At 52.2% G+C, this 17,763-nt stretch overlaps 1 protein-coding gene across 1 annotated transcript; it reads right to left on the reverse strand.

The window, feature by feature from the left end:
- Positions 1-374: 374 nt before the first annotated feature.
- On the reverse strand, positions 375-16,434 carry BCL6 (BCL6 transcription repressor). Its single transcript, XM_048954607.1, has 10 exons — positions 16,343-16,434; positions 8,469-8,507; positions 7,386-7,553; positions 6,480-6,701; positions 5,363-6,343; positions 4,585-4,766; positions 3,619-3,786; positions 2,367-2,497; positions 2,059-2,196; positions 375-1,598 (listed from the first exon to the last, which is right to left on the reverse strand). The coding sequence occupies exons 3-10, from the start codon at positions 7,544-7,546 to the stop codon at positions 1,455-1,457; spliced, it is 2,127 nt and encodes a 708-aa protein (XP_048810564.1). The 5' UTR covers positions 7,547-7,553; positions 8,469-8,507; positions 16,343-16,434; the 3' UTR covers positions 375-1,454.
- Between the last annotated feature and the right edge of the window lie 1,329 nt (positions 16,435-17,763).

The following is a 17,763-nucleotide window of genomic DNA, read 5'->3' on the forward strand; positions in this document are numbered from 1 at the left end:
CCCTCAGTGAGTCCCCCTTGCTTTGCTGCAACCAGTGAGCACGCAGCAGGAGGCATTTTGGGTCTTCCCCCATTCCGAGGGCCCCCCTTGGCTTCAGCCCCAGCTGCTCTCTCCCTGCTGAGAGGAATCCCCAGCCCACCCGGCTGCAGCTGGGAGCAGCACAGGGGCTCAGCCCCTTCCATTCCATGCTTCAGAGGCTCCAGGAGGAAGGCAGGCAAAAAAAAAAACCAGACCTCTCACTGCGTGGCGCTTCACTTTTCTTCATTTTATTCTTTTATTTGTACAGCTATATTTTACAGAACGCATTAATGCAGTTTAGACACAGCCCAAACCCTGTCTCCCGAGATTGTTTATAACACAAGCAATGTAAAATAAGACTGGAAAAAAAAAATATAATCCAAAACAAACAAACAAAAACAAAATAAAAACATTCCCCAACAGAGAGTTCCACCAAAACTCTTTCTGCAACATCAGGCTGTACCTTGAAGAAGAAACTGAGCTCAATATAGTCCATACATTGAAAACTTCCATTGAAAAGAAAGGCACCGTGCGAAACCACATTTTACATATATACAGACTGAGAACTAGAACAAAAAAGTTACATTTTATTATTATTTTAAATTCCTTCTGCAGCTTTGTTGGTTTAATACACACTTTTTTGTAAATTGTAAACCTTCACTTGCAAAAAAATACAAATACACTGATGCATTTAGACAAAATATTTTCTTACTTGTACAGATGCAATACTTTAAAATATCTCGTTAAGTGCTCTATCATAATAAAGATTCTCAGAGTGGCTTCTGCCTGCAGAGTCCAACTGAGCCTTTAATGCATTTTATATATTTTTAATATAGCTTTTTTAAAGGTCTATATATATTTATTTTATATATATATTTATATATTTATATCTATATATATTTACAACTCTGCCATAGATTCCTTCACCTTTGGTTAAAAAAGTTAAAGCCCTCTCTTTAATAGCATACTTTCTCTTTAAAAGAACACACATTTTGCATACAAAAGAAAAAATCTGTTCCCATAAATCAACATTACATTCCTCATCTTCAAACGGCAAAGGCTGTGAAGGTTAGACTCCAGAGTTTATCAACACTCCACTGCACAGACATTTAAAATGACTACTTTTCATGTTTATGTTCTATATACAATAAGATCTGAATAATTTTCTCTTTCTTTTTTTTTTTTTCTTTCACATAACTGGGAAAAATAAAACCCGTGTTTGTTCTTTTTTTTTTTTATTTTTATTTTTTTTATGCTTTTTTAGTTTGTTTCTAATGTTTTCCACCTATCTGCACTATGGGTTTAGAGGCACTCCATCATGTGATGAATTTTTTTTTCCTTTATATATATATATATATATTTTTTTCTCCATTAAAGTGTTGCAAGTATCCTTTGGACAGCTTCCCTCTGACCTCCTCCTGGGAAATCCTCGGCCTTCAGCACGCCTTGGGGAGCTCTGGAGGCACCTCGTTGGCCGAGATGCGGTACTGCACCTTGGTGTTTGTGATGGCCCCGTGCTTCTGCCGCAGGTGCAGCCGCAGCTGGCTTTTGTGGCGGAAGTGCAGGTTGCACTTCTCACACTGCAGAGCAGAAAGCAAAGGCACAAGGGGTCAAAATCACATCGGGGGACGCATGCATCCCTTGGAAGAGGACAAGCAGCATGCCCGAGCAAATGCCCGTCCTCTCCGTGTACTGCGCCCATTGCACAGATGGAGTGGAGAAAGTACGGTGGGAGAAGCAGTGGGGAAGCTGCTGAACCCCCAAGCCTTGACCCCAGCAAGGCACAGTGTGCTGCCACAGCTCCTCTCTCCATCCCCACATGCAGCAGGAGGCTGCAATTTAAGCCATGGCTATCTGGAGAAGCGTAACCTTCTTCCAGAACTGGGGAAGAATAGGAAAGCAGCTCTGATGCACCCAATGCTGGCCACACATCAGAGCATTTCCAATGCTGCAGCAAGCCCATCTGAATGGTTTGGTGTCTTCCCACCCCTTGGGTTGGTTAGCATCCCAATCCCTGAAGAAAGGAGGCTGATCACTCACATGATACGGTTTCTCGCCCGTGTGGATTCGAAGGTGGCTTTTGAGGGTCTGCAGGTGCCGGAAACGTGTGCCACAGATCTCGCAGGGGTATGGCTTCTCCCCAGTGTGAATGAGCACATGAGCACGGAGATGGGCCACCTGGGGGAGAGCAGCCCCAGGTTAGGTTTCCCACTGAGCCAACAAGCTGGCCTCCACCACCATCAAACCCCAGTTTATCCTCTGCATGGCCCTGCAGCCACCTCCAGGTCTTCAGCAGGATCCTGGCCATGTCCCACCCCTGGGTGCTGTGGGTCAGAGCTCACACCCACCTGGACAAATCTGGCCCCGCAGGTCTCGCACTTGTAGGGTTTCTCTCCGGAGTGAATACGTGTGTGGGTTTTCAGGTTGGCCGGCCGGTTGAACTGCGCCCCACAGATGTTGCAGCGGTACGGCTTTTCTCCTGTAGAGTCCAACAGAAAGGACAAGGGGATAAATATCACTGTGCCATACACATGTGAGCCCCAAAGCATGGTCCTGTCATGTGCCTGACCCTTTTAGAGGTGTCTGTAGCACACAGGTATTTTAGGAAGAGAACAGCAGGCAGAAGCAGCCTTGCTCATCTCTGGAGCAGAGTTCATCTTGCTATTGGTGTTTTTGGAGTTGGGATCTGCAGCCTCCAGGGCAAAAGAGAAAGTCAGGCAGCTCTACTAGCAAGGATTAACAGCATCACTCTTCCTGGCTGGTACCCTGAGTGACCCACAGCACTGAGCAGGGCACACACAGCTGCCTGACAGTCCCAGGCACGTCCCATTCTTCCTTGGAGAAGGGAGAAGAGCCAAGAGAGCAGGAACCCAAGGCATGCCTGGGGACCCGGCTCCATTCATTCTTCAGACACGACTCCTGCTGTCAGCCCTGGCTGCCTTTTCACGGCAAGGGGGGAGTTGCAGAAAGATTTTAACTAGTTTCTTCAGGCTCATTGAAGATGAGCTCAATGGGGAGCAGAACAAGCCATCGCCTGTCCCTTCCTGCCTTTTTCTTTTGTTTAGCATTCAAAGGCAAATGGGTTCCTGCCTGTTGGATTAATTGGCTGGGGGGTGGGGGGGGAGCGGGGGTCTGAAGGCCTTTGAACCTGCACTATCAGACCCAGCCCGGTGCTTGTGTCTCCCTGCTTGTCTCTGCAGCCATGTGGAGCTCCAGTGGGACTGCGGGACCTTCCCTCTCCAGCCAGAAAACTGGTTGTTGGCATAATAAAAGCATGAAATAAAAATCCCCAGGTTTGTCAGCAAACGACTAACCCCCTAATATCCCTTTCCCTTCCCAGCTTTCATTGTGCTGATTCACAGGGTCTATTTGTTCACAGATTTTCCTATCAGCAGACTTTTTGCCAGGCTAGATACGATCTGGATTTCTAGGATGTAGGAAAATCAACAACCAAAAAAAAAAAAAAAACCCCGACATGATTATTTTTATTTTCCTTTTTTGTCTGCGCAACCCAGAGGGCACACATCTGCCCCCAGCCACACGTTTAGAAACACCCAGTGCTTTATAGCAAACAAATTCAGCCCTAGAGGAGCTGCAGACCTGTGTGGACGGTTTTGTGGCTGGCGAGGTTCCCCTTGTAGCGGAAGGAGGCCTGGCAGCGGTCGCACTTGTAGGGTTTGTCGCTGTGGACTTGCAGAGAGTGTCTCTTGAGTGAGGCCTCCTCGGAGAACCGGCAGTCACACTCATTGCAGAAGAAGGCTCCGTTCTCTGAGGAGCAGATAGGAGAGCGGTGAGATGGGTGATGCACAACTCTATGCACCCCAGTTATTAGGCATCTTCTGAAGGATGCTTGGTTCTGGAGCAACTCCAGCACCTTTAGAGGTCTTAAGCTCTCACAGTATAGATGTCTTCCGTGAGCATGGGAAGACCACCATCTCCCGAAGAAGCAGGCAGGTCCCCTGTTACAAGGCTGCCCAACTCTTAAATGCTGTGTGGAGCTCCGAGCATCACACCTGTGCTACTGCTGCAGATCTCTGCCCACACCACAGTGACAATTCTGCATTCCCTCTCCCCGAGCTACGGGCAGATAGATATTGTCTCTGGGCTTGCGGGGTTTTGCAACAAGATTGCAAGGCTCATTATCTGCATTTCTCCAGATGTGCACATTTGGCTCCCTGATAATGAAGGTATCGTGACGGATGCATGAGACACACTACCTTGCCCAATCCCCATTAGGATCGTTACATCTGCCAAGCTTGTTCTCATGTGATAGTGGCAGGGTGGAGTTCAATTTATTTCCTGTCCTTAGCTGCCAGGTTAGCAGCAGGTGACTAACTCCCCACACAAGGTATCTGGATGGTGCTGGGGAAGGGGAAGACAGAAGCAGTGCCCACATGCGTGCATCTCACACATGTGCACAGAGCTGGGCAGCCAGTTAACACCATAAAGCACTTTGGGATCCACCAGCACCAGAGGCAGATCTGGCAATCCCTTTGGATGAAGGATTCTGGGTGAACGCGTCCCCTCGCCTGCTGGCTGAAAAGGTGAACAGGATGCAGGACTCACCGCAGCTGGAGTCAGAGTACTCAGACTGGGTCTCCCCCATCTCCTCTCCAAAGGCTGAGCCAGAGGTATGAAGGCACATCTCAGTGTGTTGTGGGGACTGGCAGCCGCAGGAGCTGCACTTCGACGAATGCATGTAGAGAGGGGACTGCCCCTCGCTGCTGCGTGGGGACCCATCCCGGGACCTGTGGAAGGACAGCAACACATACAGCTGTGAGAAGGCTCTTGCTGTGCTTGAGCTACCAGGTCCTTGTTGTTTGCATCATTCCAGACACAAGGAACACCCATGGTTTATGGGGAGACTTCTAAGCTAAGACGCACAGCATAGCCCTGATCAACAACAGGTCCCTCAGCCTCACCTTGCAGGTGCCCATTGTAAAATGACCTCAAAGCTCTCTAGGAACATCCAGGTCCAGGGGACAGCACACTGCTCCATGCTAATTCAGCCTTGCAGTGCCTACAGCCAACCACAAGCTCTAAGCAGTGATTTGGGTGAAAACCATGCTTGCCAAATTCATGCTCCAGAAACCATCCAGAGCTGGTGAAGCAGGTCAGGAATTCCTGACCCTGCGTTCCCAACTCCACCATGAGGCCAAGCTGGCACTGCTATCATGGGGACAGCTGGAATCCAGCCGGTAACCCTGGCAGTGCTTCAACAAGCACAGAGGTTTCCACCTGCTCACAGCCAGACACCCCAACACAACACTACAGCTATGTCGCACACCTCCAAACTCTCACCAACAACACAGGGAGTCCTGTCTGCCAGGGGCCACCTTCTCACCTGTTAACAATGTTGTTGAGTCTGCTCGCTTGGGGGATGTTGGAGTCTTCTCCATTCACGCTCATCTTGGTGGGGGATTGCACGTTGAGATGCTCTGGCTCCATGGACTGCTGGCAAGTGGACATGGGCATGTAGGTGCGAGGAGAGAGGGTTCCCATCTCGTTCTGGTCAGCGCTGTCTTGTTTGGTGCTCTGGTTAAGAGAGTTGAGGACAATGAATTTGTACTTCTTCCAGTTGCAGGCTTTGGGATCAGTGGGGCTCTTGGTGAAAAGAGAGTTGGAGTTCTGACTGATGCGGGCATTCTTGCTGCTGCTGGACTCAGTGGGAGAGTTGGGCTGACAGTCTGACTTCTGGGGGCTCTGGGGGCTGATCAGGCCCTTGCGGTCCAGGGGGGTGTTGGTGGGCTCAAAGTGCTGGCTGATCTCATCCTCTGAAGAGGTCCGCTCCTCTTCTTTGGCCACTTTGTCACAAGAGAAGTAGGGATTGTTCCGGATGGAGGGGACAACAGGTTTGGGGCCAGAAGCTACACTGTAGTGCATGTCGCTCCTGGCTTCTTCAGCAGCACCTTCTTTTGGAGAATAGATGGTGGCGTGGCACATGTTGGCCGAGATGTCGGTGATGGTTCTCATGTACTCCGTGGGGATCGTCCTGGAGCTGTCGCACGGGATCCTCTCCTTGGGGAAGGCACTCACCCTTGAGAGTTCGGAGAGAGGCATCCTCATCTCCCGCAAGTCATCATCCACGAGGAAGCCATTGAGAGGCAGAGGGCTGTACCCAGGGTAGGAAATGGAGGATCCAGACAAACTGTTGAATAAGCCAGGTGCGAAGGCCCTCCCATTGCAGAGGGACCCATTCTGGAGAGGCATGCTGTTCTCTGAGACATCTCTGCCTCGATAAGCCATCACCTCTGGGTGGTTCAGCATCCGGCCAGCCAAAAACTCTTCCCTTGGGGTCTTCACAGCAGACACCATCTCAGCTTCACTGGAATCAGGCAAAAAGGAAGAGATGCATTCATTTTCAGCACATAAAGATAAGTTTGCAGCTACTTTGTCAGCCCTCCCCTCTCCCACCCAAACACACCGTGCCAGGCTCTCCAAAGTTCACTTGTGGTGCTCACCTAGATTTGACAAACCTTCGGCAGGTATCAACCACATGCTCCATCTGCAGGTACAGTGCCGTGGCCATCACAGCCATGATATTGTTCTCCCTCAGGTTCAGGCGGGAGGTGTACATGAAGTCCAAAAGGATGCAAAACCCCTCAGGGTTAATTTCAGGGTCCAGGTTGATGACATTCAAGTTGCACTTGAGCTGGTCAGTGAAGATGCTGTAGAAGAGGCCACTGCAGAGAGGAGACAGAGGAAGACAATCATTACGACAATTAAGAAGAAGAAAGGAGAACTTGAAATCCCTTAGCTCACAGAGTCCTGTGCATGGGAAGAGAGGAGGACAAGGAGTCCAATTACAGTATTCCCTGAGCTTCCCCCTTATTATCAAGCTTGGTTTCCTAGCTTAGTAAGCGTCTTCTGCACTGCACTTTTAGCAACTAGCACAGCCTGCTTTTAGACCTCACCTGCTCAACAGCTCCCCACTGCCTTGCTTTAGAAATTCCCCTTATTTTGTTGTCCTTACCACCACCCTCTCCCCCACTGACTCACTTCTTTCAGAAGCCTCTTGGGGCATCCATGCTCACTCTTTCAACCCAAAGGAAAGAAAAGAAAAATGCTGGCAAAACATTTTTCAGATGTCTTAATAATCAAATCTTTGCTTCTCCAAATCTTTAGATTGTCAGCAGGAAACCCTGGAAGGCATCTGCAGTAATGAGGTGAGGTAATGGTGGGATGCTAATTAGAGGTCACTAGGAAGCAATCCTTGACCTGGAAAAGGATTTCAGACCCAACTGGGCTTGAAAATCCACAGCCCTAGAGCCAGAAGGAACAGCTCCAAAAATAGCAGAAGATACACCAGTCATAGAGGGCTCACTCACCCTGTGGAATGGTTAAAAGCAGAGGGAGCTCCCACTCACCTGCAGGCCATCAGCACTGTTTTGTGGGCTCTGAACTGCTCCCGGTTCACAATGATGACGACGTCGGTCAGGATATCCCGGCTTCTAAGGCGGTTGAGATTGAGGAGGACATCACTTGCATGGCGGGTGAATTGGATGCAGCTGTCTGCTGGTGAGGCCATCTTGAGTCTGCCCAGGACAGAAGCAGAAAGATGGGAATGAAGAAAAATCCTGGAGAGCACCCAAACCTCAGTGCAGAGCCCCCTGCTGCTCCAGGATGCCTATGTGCAGCCTGCTGCCCTGCAGGGATGCCTCCAGGTCCCCTGGCGAGGCCCCTGGGACAGCATCAAAAGCTGATGTGCCTCAGTCGCATCCTGCAAGCAAAGACAACTGGACCCTCCTGAGGATTATCTCACAGGCTCCTGCCTCACCCATGGCAGCCCCACCCCCAGCCCACTCCTCCCACCACCACTGCTCCTCTGATTCATCTCCTGAAGCTCCCAGCACAGCTTCAGCCTCAGGAGCCAGTTCCCTCACCCAAGCTTGGCCATGGGAATCAAAATGAGCCATGAAGCCCCCAGCTGATGCTGAAGGATTTCAACATCTGCTCATATGGTGGAGCACCAGCCATCATCCACCATCAGACTTCTTCCCTGCTCTCAGGTGGCCAGCCCAGAGAAGAGCTATATCTCCTCTTTCCCATCAAATTGATGATGGCAGTGAGAAGTGGAGCTCATCCAACCTGCTGGGCTGCTGCCCACACTGCAGCCCAGCCTCTTCCAGCAAGGAAGGATGTGGTGAATAGAGGAACAACAGCCTGCTCCCAACACAGCACCCAGTGACCCATCTCAGAGATGTCCAGCAGCCTCCCATGACAGCCCGCATTGCCCCACATCTAAAGTTTGGGCTACTTGTGCACCTCCAGCACCAAATTCTACTCTGACCCCTCTTTCCTAGCCCCATCTCTTCCTCCTTTCTCATGTGAATGTATTTTCTACAGAGCAGCTGCTTTCCTGAAAACGAATCTCAGCTGGGTCTAATGAAACATTTAATTCAACGTTGTAAAGGGAAGGGGGGGTAGGGGGAATACTGAAATGTACATACCCAATGCCTCAATTCACAGTCCAAAAGTTTCTTTCAAACCTGTAAATAAAGCACAAGAAAACAAACACCGTGTTAGCAGATAATAATGAATTGGCTGCGGCAGGGCACAAGCTTGCTGTTTCCCTACAGTATCAGTGGGATAAAAGTTAGAGATAACAAACCCTGCACTCTCCAGTAAGGTTAACATTTGTTTCTTCCGGTACAATATGTTCTTATCACAACCACAGGCTTTGAGAATCCAATCATAGTTTCTTCCACACCCTCTAGCCCAAACCATGGGCGTATGCCAAGGAGATTTTCATTTCCATGACTCAGGAACTTGAAGGCAGGTGGGGAAGGGAAGTCAAGTGAGAATTTTCTCACCACTTCTTTCAGGGACAGCTCTCCCCTGCCAACATCAAATTCCCAGCCAACGCCACGTCCAAGACCAATGCCACGCTCCCACCACCTCGTTAACAGGTATGACTTACACATCAGCACTTGCTGCTGCTCTTCTCAGAAACCTGGACAGCAGCTGAGTTTGGTCCTCCCGAGCCGCTCTCACCCTTACTGAGCAGCAGGAGAAGCACTACGGGACAGGACAGCCAGACAGAGGCGGGAGGATGCGGATGTCAAGAGCCACAATGACTTGGCCAAGATCGTGTAGGAAGTTGGTGGCGGGGACGGATGAGGACCCAAACAAATGCCTTCCTCCAGCTGCTGGAAGAGCCTTCCCCAGACTTCAAGCTTTGTCTCCAGCAGCTGGCAATACTGGAAGCAGGGCTGGGGCAGCACAGCAAGGAAACCCAGGAGTTAACTCACACTGTTACTTCCACATTTACTAAAAACCAGCAAACACAATGAACCTGGCACCAACAAAGGGGGAAGTCCTCAGCAGGAACAAGGAGATGTGCAGTTAGCGAGTGATTGACTCTGCAAGCTGGAGTGATGCAGCAGGACCACCAGCACTTGCAGAGAGAATGTGCAGCCCTGTACCTGCAAGTGAGGTGGATGGAGCTCCCCTCCTGCTCCAGAGAGGCTGGGATGGGAAGAAGGGGCATGATTTAAGGCGTGATGTCAAGCAGAGCCTAGAGGGGTGTTACAGTCCTACTGCAGCCACCAAATGCAAATCTTCAAGACCTGCCACTCTGAGCCTGCGCACAAAAAGTGACTCATTTCCCAAATCCTGCAGGCTCTGACCTTTCTGTACTTGCTCACCGCCAGCCACTCGCAATTGAAAGCCCGGGCTCTGCAAGGAGCTCAGCACACATTTGTGTTCCCACCATTTGGGGCTGCTGGGTCACATCCCGCCCTTGGCTGGGCTCCCGGTGGCTCACCCCGGTGTCACAGATACAGGGACTGACCTGTCTGTAAACCAACAAACTGTGAGATGAACTCTGTGCCTGTGAGCATCACGTGAGGAGCTGCTGCTGTCGCCAAATTCCCTTACTCACAGCATTAGCAGTCGGGGGGGGGGGTGCGGGGGGTGGGGGACACCCAGACCCTATGCACCCTCCCAGATCCCCTCTCCCCAGCGCAGTGCTTGGGGCAGGCAGGTGCATTCCAAGCATTCTGACTGCAGGATGCAGGATCCTTCCGTCCCCTCTCTAACAGAGCAGCATTAACCCTGCCCCTCCCAACCTCTGTGCTCCAGGGAGGGTGCTCTGAGGAGAAGGGGACAATGATGAGGAGCAGAGAGAAGCGATGGGGAGCACAGAAGACCACCATGGGCAAGCACGATCTTCTCCATCCCCATGCCCCCCCACCCTCAGATGCTCCCTCAGGTTCAGCTGCATTCAGAACGTCACCCCAACGTCCCCCACCCCGAAATTTTCCTGCCCAGTACCTCAGAGGTGTGGGCCAGTGGCAGTGCTGGAGGCTGCACGCCGGGGCTTGCTGTGCCCGGAGAGGAAGGTCGGGGCCCATTTCGGGGGTGGCCACACGGGACTGTCAGTGCTTGCTGCCTTCCAGGAAGGCAGTGGGTCTGCCCCAGCAGTTCAGGGAACGGCCCTTCCCTGCTGGCACCTCCCCGAGAAAGCCTATTCCTGGAAGGGAGCCCAGGGCCATTGCTGCTCTGCCAGTGCCAAGCAGCTCAACTGTGTGGGGAAGGAACCCCCAGCTCCACCCCACAAAGAGGGGATACCCCCACAGCTGCCCCCTGCACCACAGAGAGGGGAGAAGCTGCAACCCCTATCTCTCCATCTTTCTGCCAAGCACAGGGCAGCTCCTCCCACCCATCCACTCCTTCATCTAAGGAATCCCTCTCCATCCATCCATCCATCCATCCATCCATCCATCCATCCATCCATCCATCCATCCATCCATCCATCCATCCATCCATCCATCCATCCATCCATCCCCTCACCCTCCACAAAGAGGAGATTCCTTCCTCTCCTATCCCACTTTGCACGGAGGCTTCTCCTCACCCTACCCTTTCCCCCCATACCGATAATCTGGAGGAGGGCACCCATCACCCCCGCACCTGTTCTCCTACCCCTCCAGCGCCCGCCGTGCCGAACTCCTTTGCATCACCCCAGAGTAGTGGATGGCTGAAGTCTCTCTTCCCCATAACCTCATCCCACACAGCACTCCGAAACTGCCCGCCCAGGGGAAGCTCCATCCTGCCCCCCCACCCCCAGCCTGGGCATACTGCCAGCTGCCCCCCATCCCACAGATGGATGCTAGGTTCCTCCAGTGCCGAGAGGCAGACAAAGAAATGAAATGTGGGGGACTGAGGGTATGCCAGCTCCCAGCTCAGCTTTCCCCGTGCCACGCAATCAAGGGGCACCGAGCGTCCTTTAGCTGTCACAGCGCACTTTTTATTAATTTAGCAGCTTCTGGTTGGCGTCTAGGCCAAAACGTGGCTTGGTTAATAATAAGCAAAGGAGAGACAGAGAAGAGTCCTAGCACACTGTCAGCACAGATCAAACGTAGCACTGCCAGCACGAGCCCCGGCGTTTTTTCCATCGTCCCCTTCCGCCAGCAGATTGCACTCGCTCTATCGAGCGCTCTGCTAACTTTCAATCTGATCCAATTTCCTGCCAGCAAACAAATGTTTCTAGGAAATGCAATACATTATCTGAACGGGTTTATTATCAGCATTTGGAACCAGGAAAACTGCATATTTTCTTGAGCACTGCGGGGAACTTTATAGTTCGTACTTCAAAAGAGGGTTTAAAAGGATTGCCCTTGAAAGCCAGCCCGGCTTAAGTCTCTACATTGTTTTGGTCTTTGCAGAAAAAAAAACAACAAACCAACCATCAACGCAGCGCGGGGGGGAGCGCAGCAGAGCCGCCCTCGATGTTTCCCACCGAGGGCACGTAGCTGGGAGCTGAGCAGAGCCCTTGGGAAGCGTGGAGCTGAGCCTGCTGCAGCCTTCCCAATGACCCCAAGCAACTTGGCACGTGAATTTTTCAAGGGAAGGCAGCAGCCACGTCCCAGCCGAAGCAATGGAGTGAGGCTGAGCACCGCTCAGCTGGCAGAGTCCCCATCCCCGTGGGGCTCCATATGTCACCGACCCGGCCCTCCCCATCTCTGTGCTGTACGGACGCAGCATAGTTGGCAGCAAGGATCCCAGCATCCCACCTGGCTGCAGTGGGACAAGTGCAGCACGGGGTGCACTACCCAGGAGAGAGCACCTCTGTATTTGTAGAGCCAAATGGATTTAAGGAGGGGACATCTTCCTTGGGTCCCACTGTCCTGCACTGTACTTATCCTGAGCTCTGCCTGCTGCCAGCAGCAGTCCCATCTTTCTCACAGAACCCGTGGATTCTCAGAGGATCCCAGTGGGCAGCCCAAAGGGAGCACATCAGCAAGGAGAAATGGGGGGGAGAAAATACAGACCCCCAAATTCTTACTCCTCTCCCAGCTACTTGCTTCAGGTATGAAGCTCCACGGGCACCGCAGGGGTTTTCAAGCATCCTAAATGCTTCAGGGTTACGTGTGCCTTTTTGGCTGACTTGCCCTGGTGCAGTGGGAACACAAGGTCTAGAGCGGATTTAAAAAGAAATAAGAATAAATGCAGGGAGGACTCCATTTGCAGTCTAAATTTGTAGTCTGAAGCCGACTGGTCAGACATTAACTTTCGGACATCCATCTAACCCAACTGCAAACTGTGAACTCCTGAGGTTTGCCAGTGCCTGCTGTAAACATGGAAACCGAGTGTCACTTTTTGCCAAACAGAAGAATGGTTTAAAAATAGATCTAGGAAAGAATACAGGCACTCAACACACAGGGCTCCTGTTTATAGACTCCCATGCTGCTATAAAACGGAATGAGAGGTTACGAGAACGCAGGCAACTTTCCACCAAATTTAGATTTTACAAACTTCTCAGAAACCTGAAAACAACATTTTAGGCTCTGTCCGAACCCATAAAAGCCCTTCATTGGGATTTTGCAGCACTAAAATGGGCATGAAATGGTTCTTCAACCACCACAAGAAATACGTGGACGGACAGAAACTGCATTGAGAAATGCATAGGTGAGAGCTCCGTTCTGCTCACCTATGGACTTTGTAACAACAGGTTCTTTTTAATGGGGTATTCAAACACATTAAGAGGATATCCACCCCCGCTGCTAAAGCACACACCGAGTTTTACCACCTGGCTTTGTAATGGGACTTGGAGGGCAGAGTCAGTGCGTTTACTAAAAAAAAAAACCAACCCAAAACGACAACAACCCTACAAGCCCAACATCAGGCTGCTGAAAGTAAAAACAAACTAATAAACAACGAAATAAAAGCAGCACAGCTTTACGTCCCGTTCTAAATTGGGCAGAAATTCGGATTTAAAAAAAAAAAAAGGGGGGGGGGGGGGGGGGGGGAGGGAAAAAAAACCACAGCCGTCTATCGCCGCTGTCTGAGCGCCGACCCCGCGCAGCGCGCAGCACCGCTGGATGGCAGCAGTAAGCTGCGCTGCGGGACGGAGCTTCTCCCCTTTGCAAAACACAACTCTCCGACCAAACCTGGAAAACATATAATTTGCTCGATGTAATTCTGTTTCTCTTAAAACGCGTCTGAGCGACGTTATTATTATTATTTTTTTTTAATGAGCTTTTCCAGCCTTGTTTTTTTTTTTTATTTTTTTATTTTTTATTTTTTTCGAATCTTCGTGTTCCTGCGGGGTTTATTTCTGTCTCATCGGGCAGCCTGGAGGTCCTCCCTGCTATGTCTACAAAGTATCTGACAGTATCTGACTCCTGACAGATTCTCTCTTTTTTTTTTTTTCTTTCAGCGGGATCGGGAAGAATCACTTCTCATTCCCACTTCTTCCTTTGCAACAACAACCACCCGGTTCACCCTCACTTCCCCTCCGAATACTGACTCAGTCAGAACGGAGGGGAATTGGAAATTGGGACTGAAATGCATCCCCACTTCTTTGATCTGCTTTGCTTGCAGACAGAGCTTTTTTTTTTCCTTACTGGAACGACGCAATAATCCATTCCCCTGGAAAATTGCTCGACACCCTCTGAATATTTGAATGGCTTGATGGTTTGTTTCACGGGGCAAAAATTGCTGTCTGCGTTACACGGCTTTAAAGCAGCAATAACAGGAGCTCAGGTTCTGCCTCACTCTCTGTTTCTATAGATAGAGAGAAGGCTGCCCTACAATATTTTCTAAGGGATTTTTGAGCTGTAACCCCCCAAGGACGGATGGAGAAAGCCTGCGTTCATTCGCAAAGCTCTCATCCCTCCAGCAGTCAAAACAATACAGCAAATCCTCATTTTCCAAGCACTTAAAACCTCTGGCCAGGGCTCGGCGTGCAGCCCCGGATGGAAGGAGGGCTGACCCCAATCAGTGACACTTCCACGGGGTAAGAGCTGGGGCTCAGACAGATGTGGCTCAGCATGGAGCTGCCCTGGTCCCACATCTGCCCACTCCCAGCCCAGCTCTGCACCGACCCCACACTCCTGAAATCAGTGGCAAAAAGCAAAAGCAAGGCCGGCTCTGTTTGTCCTGGTTTCGACTCACGGTTTTAAGCCCAAATTTGCCTCTTCCCTGGAAATGCAACAGGGGGTCAAAGGCAGCTTTTTAGGCACATCTGAGAGGCCGCTGCCAGTTTTTTCCAAACAAACGCCCTGCTTTCTGTTTCCCTCCTTCCCAAGAGGCGATTTCATAACATTTCATACTGTGACTTTGCAAACTACAGGAGAGGAAGGGGGGGGGGGGGGGGGGGGGGGTAGAATGACCGGGGTGGGGGGCACGGCCGAGAGAGGTCGCTGCCGCCCGACCACGAAAGTTTTCACAACAAAGTTGGGCTTTTTCGGTTTTGTTTTGTCTTTTTTTTTTTTTTTTTTTTTTTTTTTAAATGAGGGGGGGGTTGTGGAAAAAAAAAAAAAATCCCGCTAAATAATAATAATAATGATAATGTGGCATTTTCTTTTCGCACACCCCTTTTTTGCATTATTTTTTTTTGGGGGGGGGGGAGGGGGGTGAGAGGGGCTGCGCGGCGCAGCGGGGCCAAGCGCGGAGGTTGCGCGGCCGCTCCAGGAATAGCGCGTGGCCGGGGGCCAACCGCGCGGCTCCCGGCGGCAGATTTACGAGCTCTGTCCCCACGCCAAACGCGCCGCGGTAGTAAACACAGGGGAAGGGCCGCGCTGGGGGCACCGGGGGCTGCCCCGAACCCCGACGCAGCGCTGCCGGGATCCCCGCTCCGTGCGCGGCTGCGCTCCGCGCGGACCTCCCCGCGGTTTTGTTACTACGATCCCGACTCTGAGCCCTGAGCGCTACACTCAGAGTCGCTTCACGCACTTTTTCCCCCCCCCGTTCCCAAACGTCGTTCTTATTTTGAGCGCTGCGTGCTATTTTCAGAGTCGCTTCACGCACTTTCCCCCCTCCTCTCCCGTTCCCAAGCGTCGCACCGCGCTTTATTCACAGCCACCCCGGTTCCCCGTCGAAGCCAGCGCGGTTCATCGGCCCCGAGGCCGGCGGGAGGGAGAGGACGTGCGGCGGTCGGGCCGGGCCTCCCCGCGGGCTCCCCCCTTCCCCGGGCCGGGAAATGCCGCAACTCTCCTCCATCAGCGCCCGCTCCTCGCTCGGGGCTTGACAGATCGCGGCGCGGCCCCGCCACAGGTTGCAAAAATCGCAGCCGCATCGGGGAGGGAATAACAACAATCGAAACGCGGAGAGAACGCAATCATCATAGTAATAAAAATATAAAAGCAAAAGGGAATGGAAACCATGCGGAAAAGGCCCCGGGAGGAGGCTGCGGGGCGGCTTCGCGCGGTGGAAAAGAACGACAGCGCGGGGGGGGGGGAGGGGAGAGAGAGAAAGAGAGGAGAAAGGGAGATAAAAATGAGGAGAATAAAAATATAAAACACGGCCCGAGAGAGGAAAGCGGCCCCGGGAGCGCAAAGCGGCCCCGAGCAGAACGGGCTGCGGGAGCGGCTCCGCGCTGCGCCCGCCCGAAGGCTGCAGGTGCGGGGCGGCCGCGCTGCCGGCGCTGCGGGGACGGAGCGGCGGAGCGGGACAGCGCGGTGCGGGCACGGCCTCGGGAGGCACGGGGCAGCGCTTCTCTCGCATCGTGGATAGAGGGGAGCGCCGGGGGTCGGTTAGTTAATTAGGGCCACGGAGCGAGTGGTAAAAAAAAAAAAGGGAGCGGGGGAGAGGATGGAAGGATGGAGATTGTTTGGGTTGGGTTTTTTTTTTGTTGTCGTTGTTGCTTTTTTTTTTTTTTTTAATATATCCGAGCGCCGTCGGGGCACCTGCCGCGGGAACGGGGGGAATGGGAAGAAATATATAGGGGCGGCTCAGCGCCAGGAGCGGAGGGAGAGAGGAAGGAGAAAGAGGAGGGAAAAAAAGAGAGGAAAAAAAAAAAAAAAAAAAGAGAGAGAGAGAGTGAGAGAGAGAGAGAGAATTAAAGGGTAAAATCGGCCGCGGCAATAGAAGCAGCAATCACCTGGTCTCCGGGCTTTCCTAGAAACTCCTTGCATCACCACTTCTAAGAACCCCAGTTCTAAGAATCAACAGAGCCCAATTCTCGGAATTTGAGCTGCAGACTCTACCACCGCCACCAGCGCGGGGAGGGACGAGGACCTCCCCTACCGCGCTTCCGCCGTCACCGCCGCGCCCCCGCGCCCCGACAGCCCCCCGCCGAGCTCCGCTCGGGCTCAGCGCGGGGGGTTCCGCCGGGCCGTGAGGGCGGCGGCGGCGGAGAGACCCCCGCTGCTCCGCGCTCCCTTCCGCGCCCCCCCTTTTTCCGCGCCCCGAGTGGTCGCGCCCGGCCCGCGGGTCACGTGGCGGCGGGTGGCGGTGTGACGTGGGGGCGCGGCGGGGGTGGCGGCGCGCGGGCGCGGAGCGGCGCGCGGCGGCGCGGAGCGGAGGGGTTCGGGGGGTCCCGGGGCGCGGAGCGGAGCGGTGCGGAACGAAGCCCCCAAAACGCGGCGCGGGGCGAGGGCTGCGAGAAGCGCTGCTGCTTTCTTTCATAACGAGAAATGGTTTTTAATTGTTGTCTTCTTGCTTTTTGGGGGTCGCTTTCGCACTGAGCGCGTCGCCCTCCCCCCTAAGACTGAAGCCAGCATCCTGCTGCATGGCACCGGATTTTACATTTTTTCATTATTTTTCTTTATTTTTCATTATTTTTCCCTTCTTTCCTTTTAGCATATTTTTGGTAACCCATCCATCTGCTCGTGGGATCCGCTTTGGGGGAACGGAGCTTTTTCCATCCGGACACCCCTGTGCGCATCCTATCCCTTTTTTCTCCCCTCTCAGAATCTTTTAATTATTTTTTCTTATCTTTTATATATCTCTATATATTACTTTTTTTTTCTTTTCTTTTTTCTTTTTTTTTCTTTTCTTTTTTGGCTTTGCTCTCAATACTGGAATCTTTAAGGAGAAAGAAAAAGGAGAAAAAAAATAGGAAAAAAAAAAAAAAAAGACTGTGACAATTTTTTTTTCTTTTTTTGATGCATTTTTTTTTTTCTCTTCCCAGGACTCTTTCGCGTTCTTTGTAGCCGTTGTGGTTATTATTGCAAAAAGCGGCCCCGTAAGTGTGCACCCGGCGGGGCTCCGCCGGCACGGGGACACGGAGCGGTGCTGCGGTTGGGGGGGGGGGGGCTGTGGGGGGCCCGTGCAGTTTGCGCTGCTCTTTGCAGCCGGGTTCTCAGGGGGAGCGAGGGGGGGCCGGCGGCCAAGCGTTGTTCGAGTATGGAAATGTATGGCCCTGGATGAAAATACGGCGCGCTGATTGATGCCCCCATCTCTCAGCCGTGTGCGTTTATTTATTCGTACCGGGCCTGCGGCGGGGCTGCGCTGCGAGGCCGCCGGTTGATTTTCCCCGACGGTTTTCCTGCTGGGGACCCGGGGCCGTGGCAATTAACA

This window comes from Lagopus muta, chromosome 9 (assembly GCF_023343835.1).
Source record: "Lagopus muta isolate bLagMut1 chromosome 9, bLagMut1 primary, whole genome shotgun sequence".
Lineage (NCBI taxonomy): Eukaryota > Metazoa > Chordata > Aves > Galliformes > Phasianidae > Lagopus > Lagopus muta.

Coding starts and splice junctions, on each gene's coding strand:
- BCL6 (XM_048954607.1), bottom strand. CDS start 7,546: ATGGCCTCACCAGCAGACAGCTGCATCCAATTCACCCGCCATGCAAGT. Junction 6,344..6,479: donor CGAAGGTTTGTCAAATCTAG/GTGAGCACCACA, acceptor GCCTGATTCCAG/TGAAGCTGAGATGGTGTCTG. Junction 1,599..2,058: donor CGGGCGAGAAACCGTATCAT/GTGAGTGATCAG, acceptor TCTGCTCTGCAG/TGTGAGAAGTGCAACCTGCA.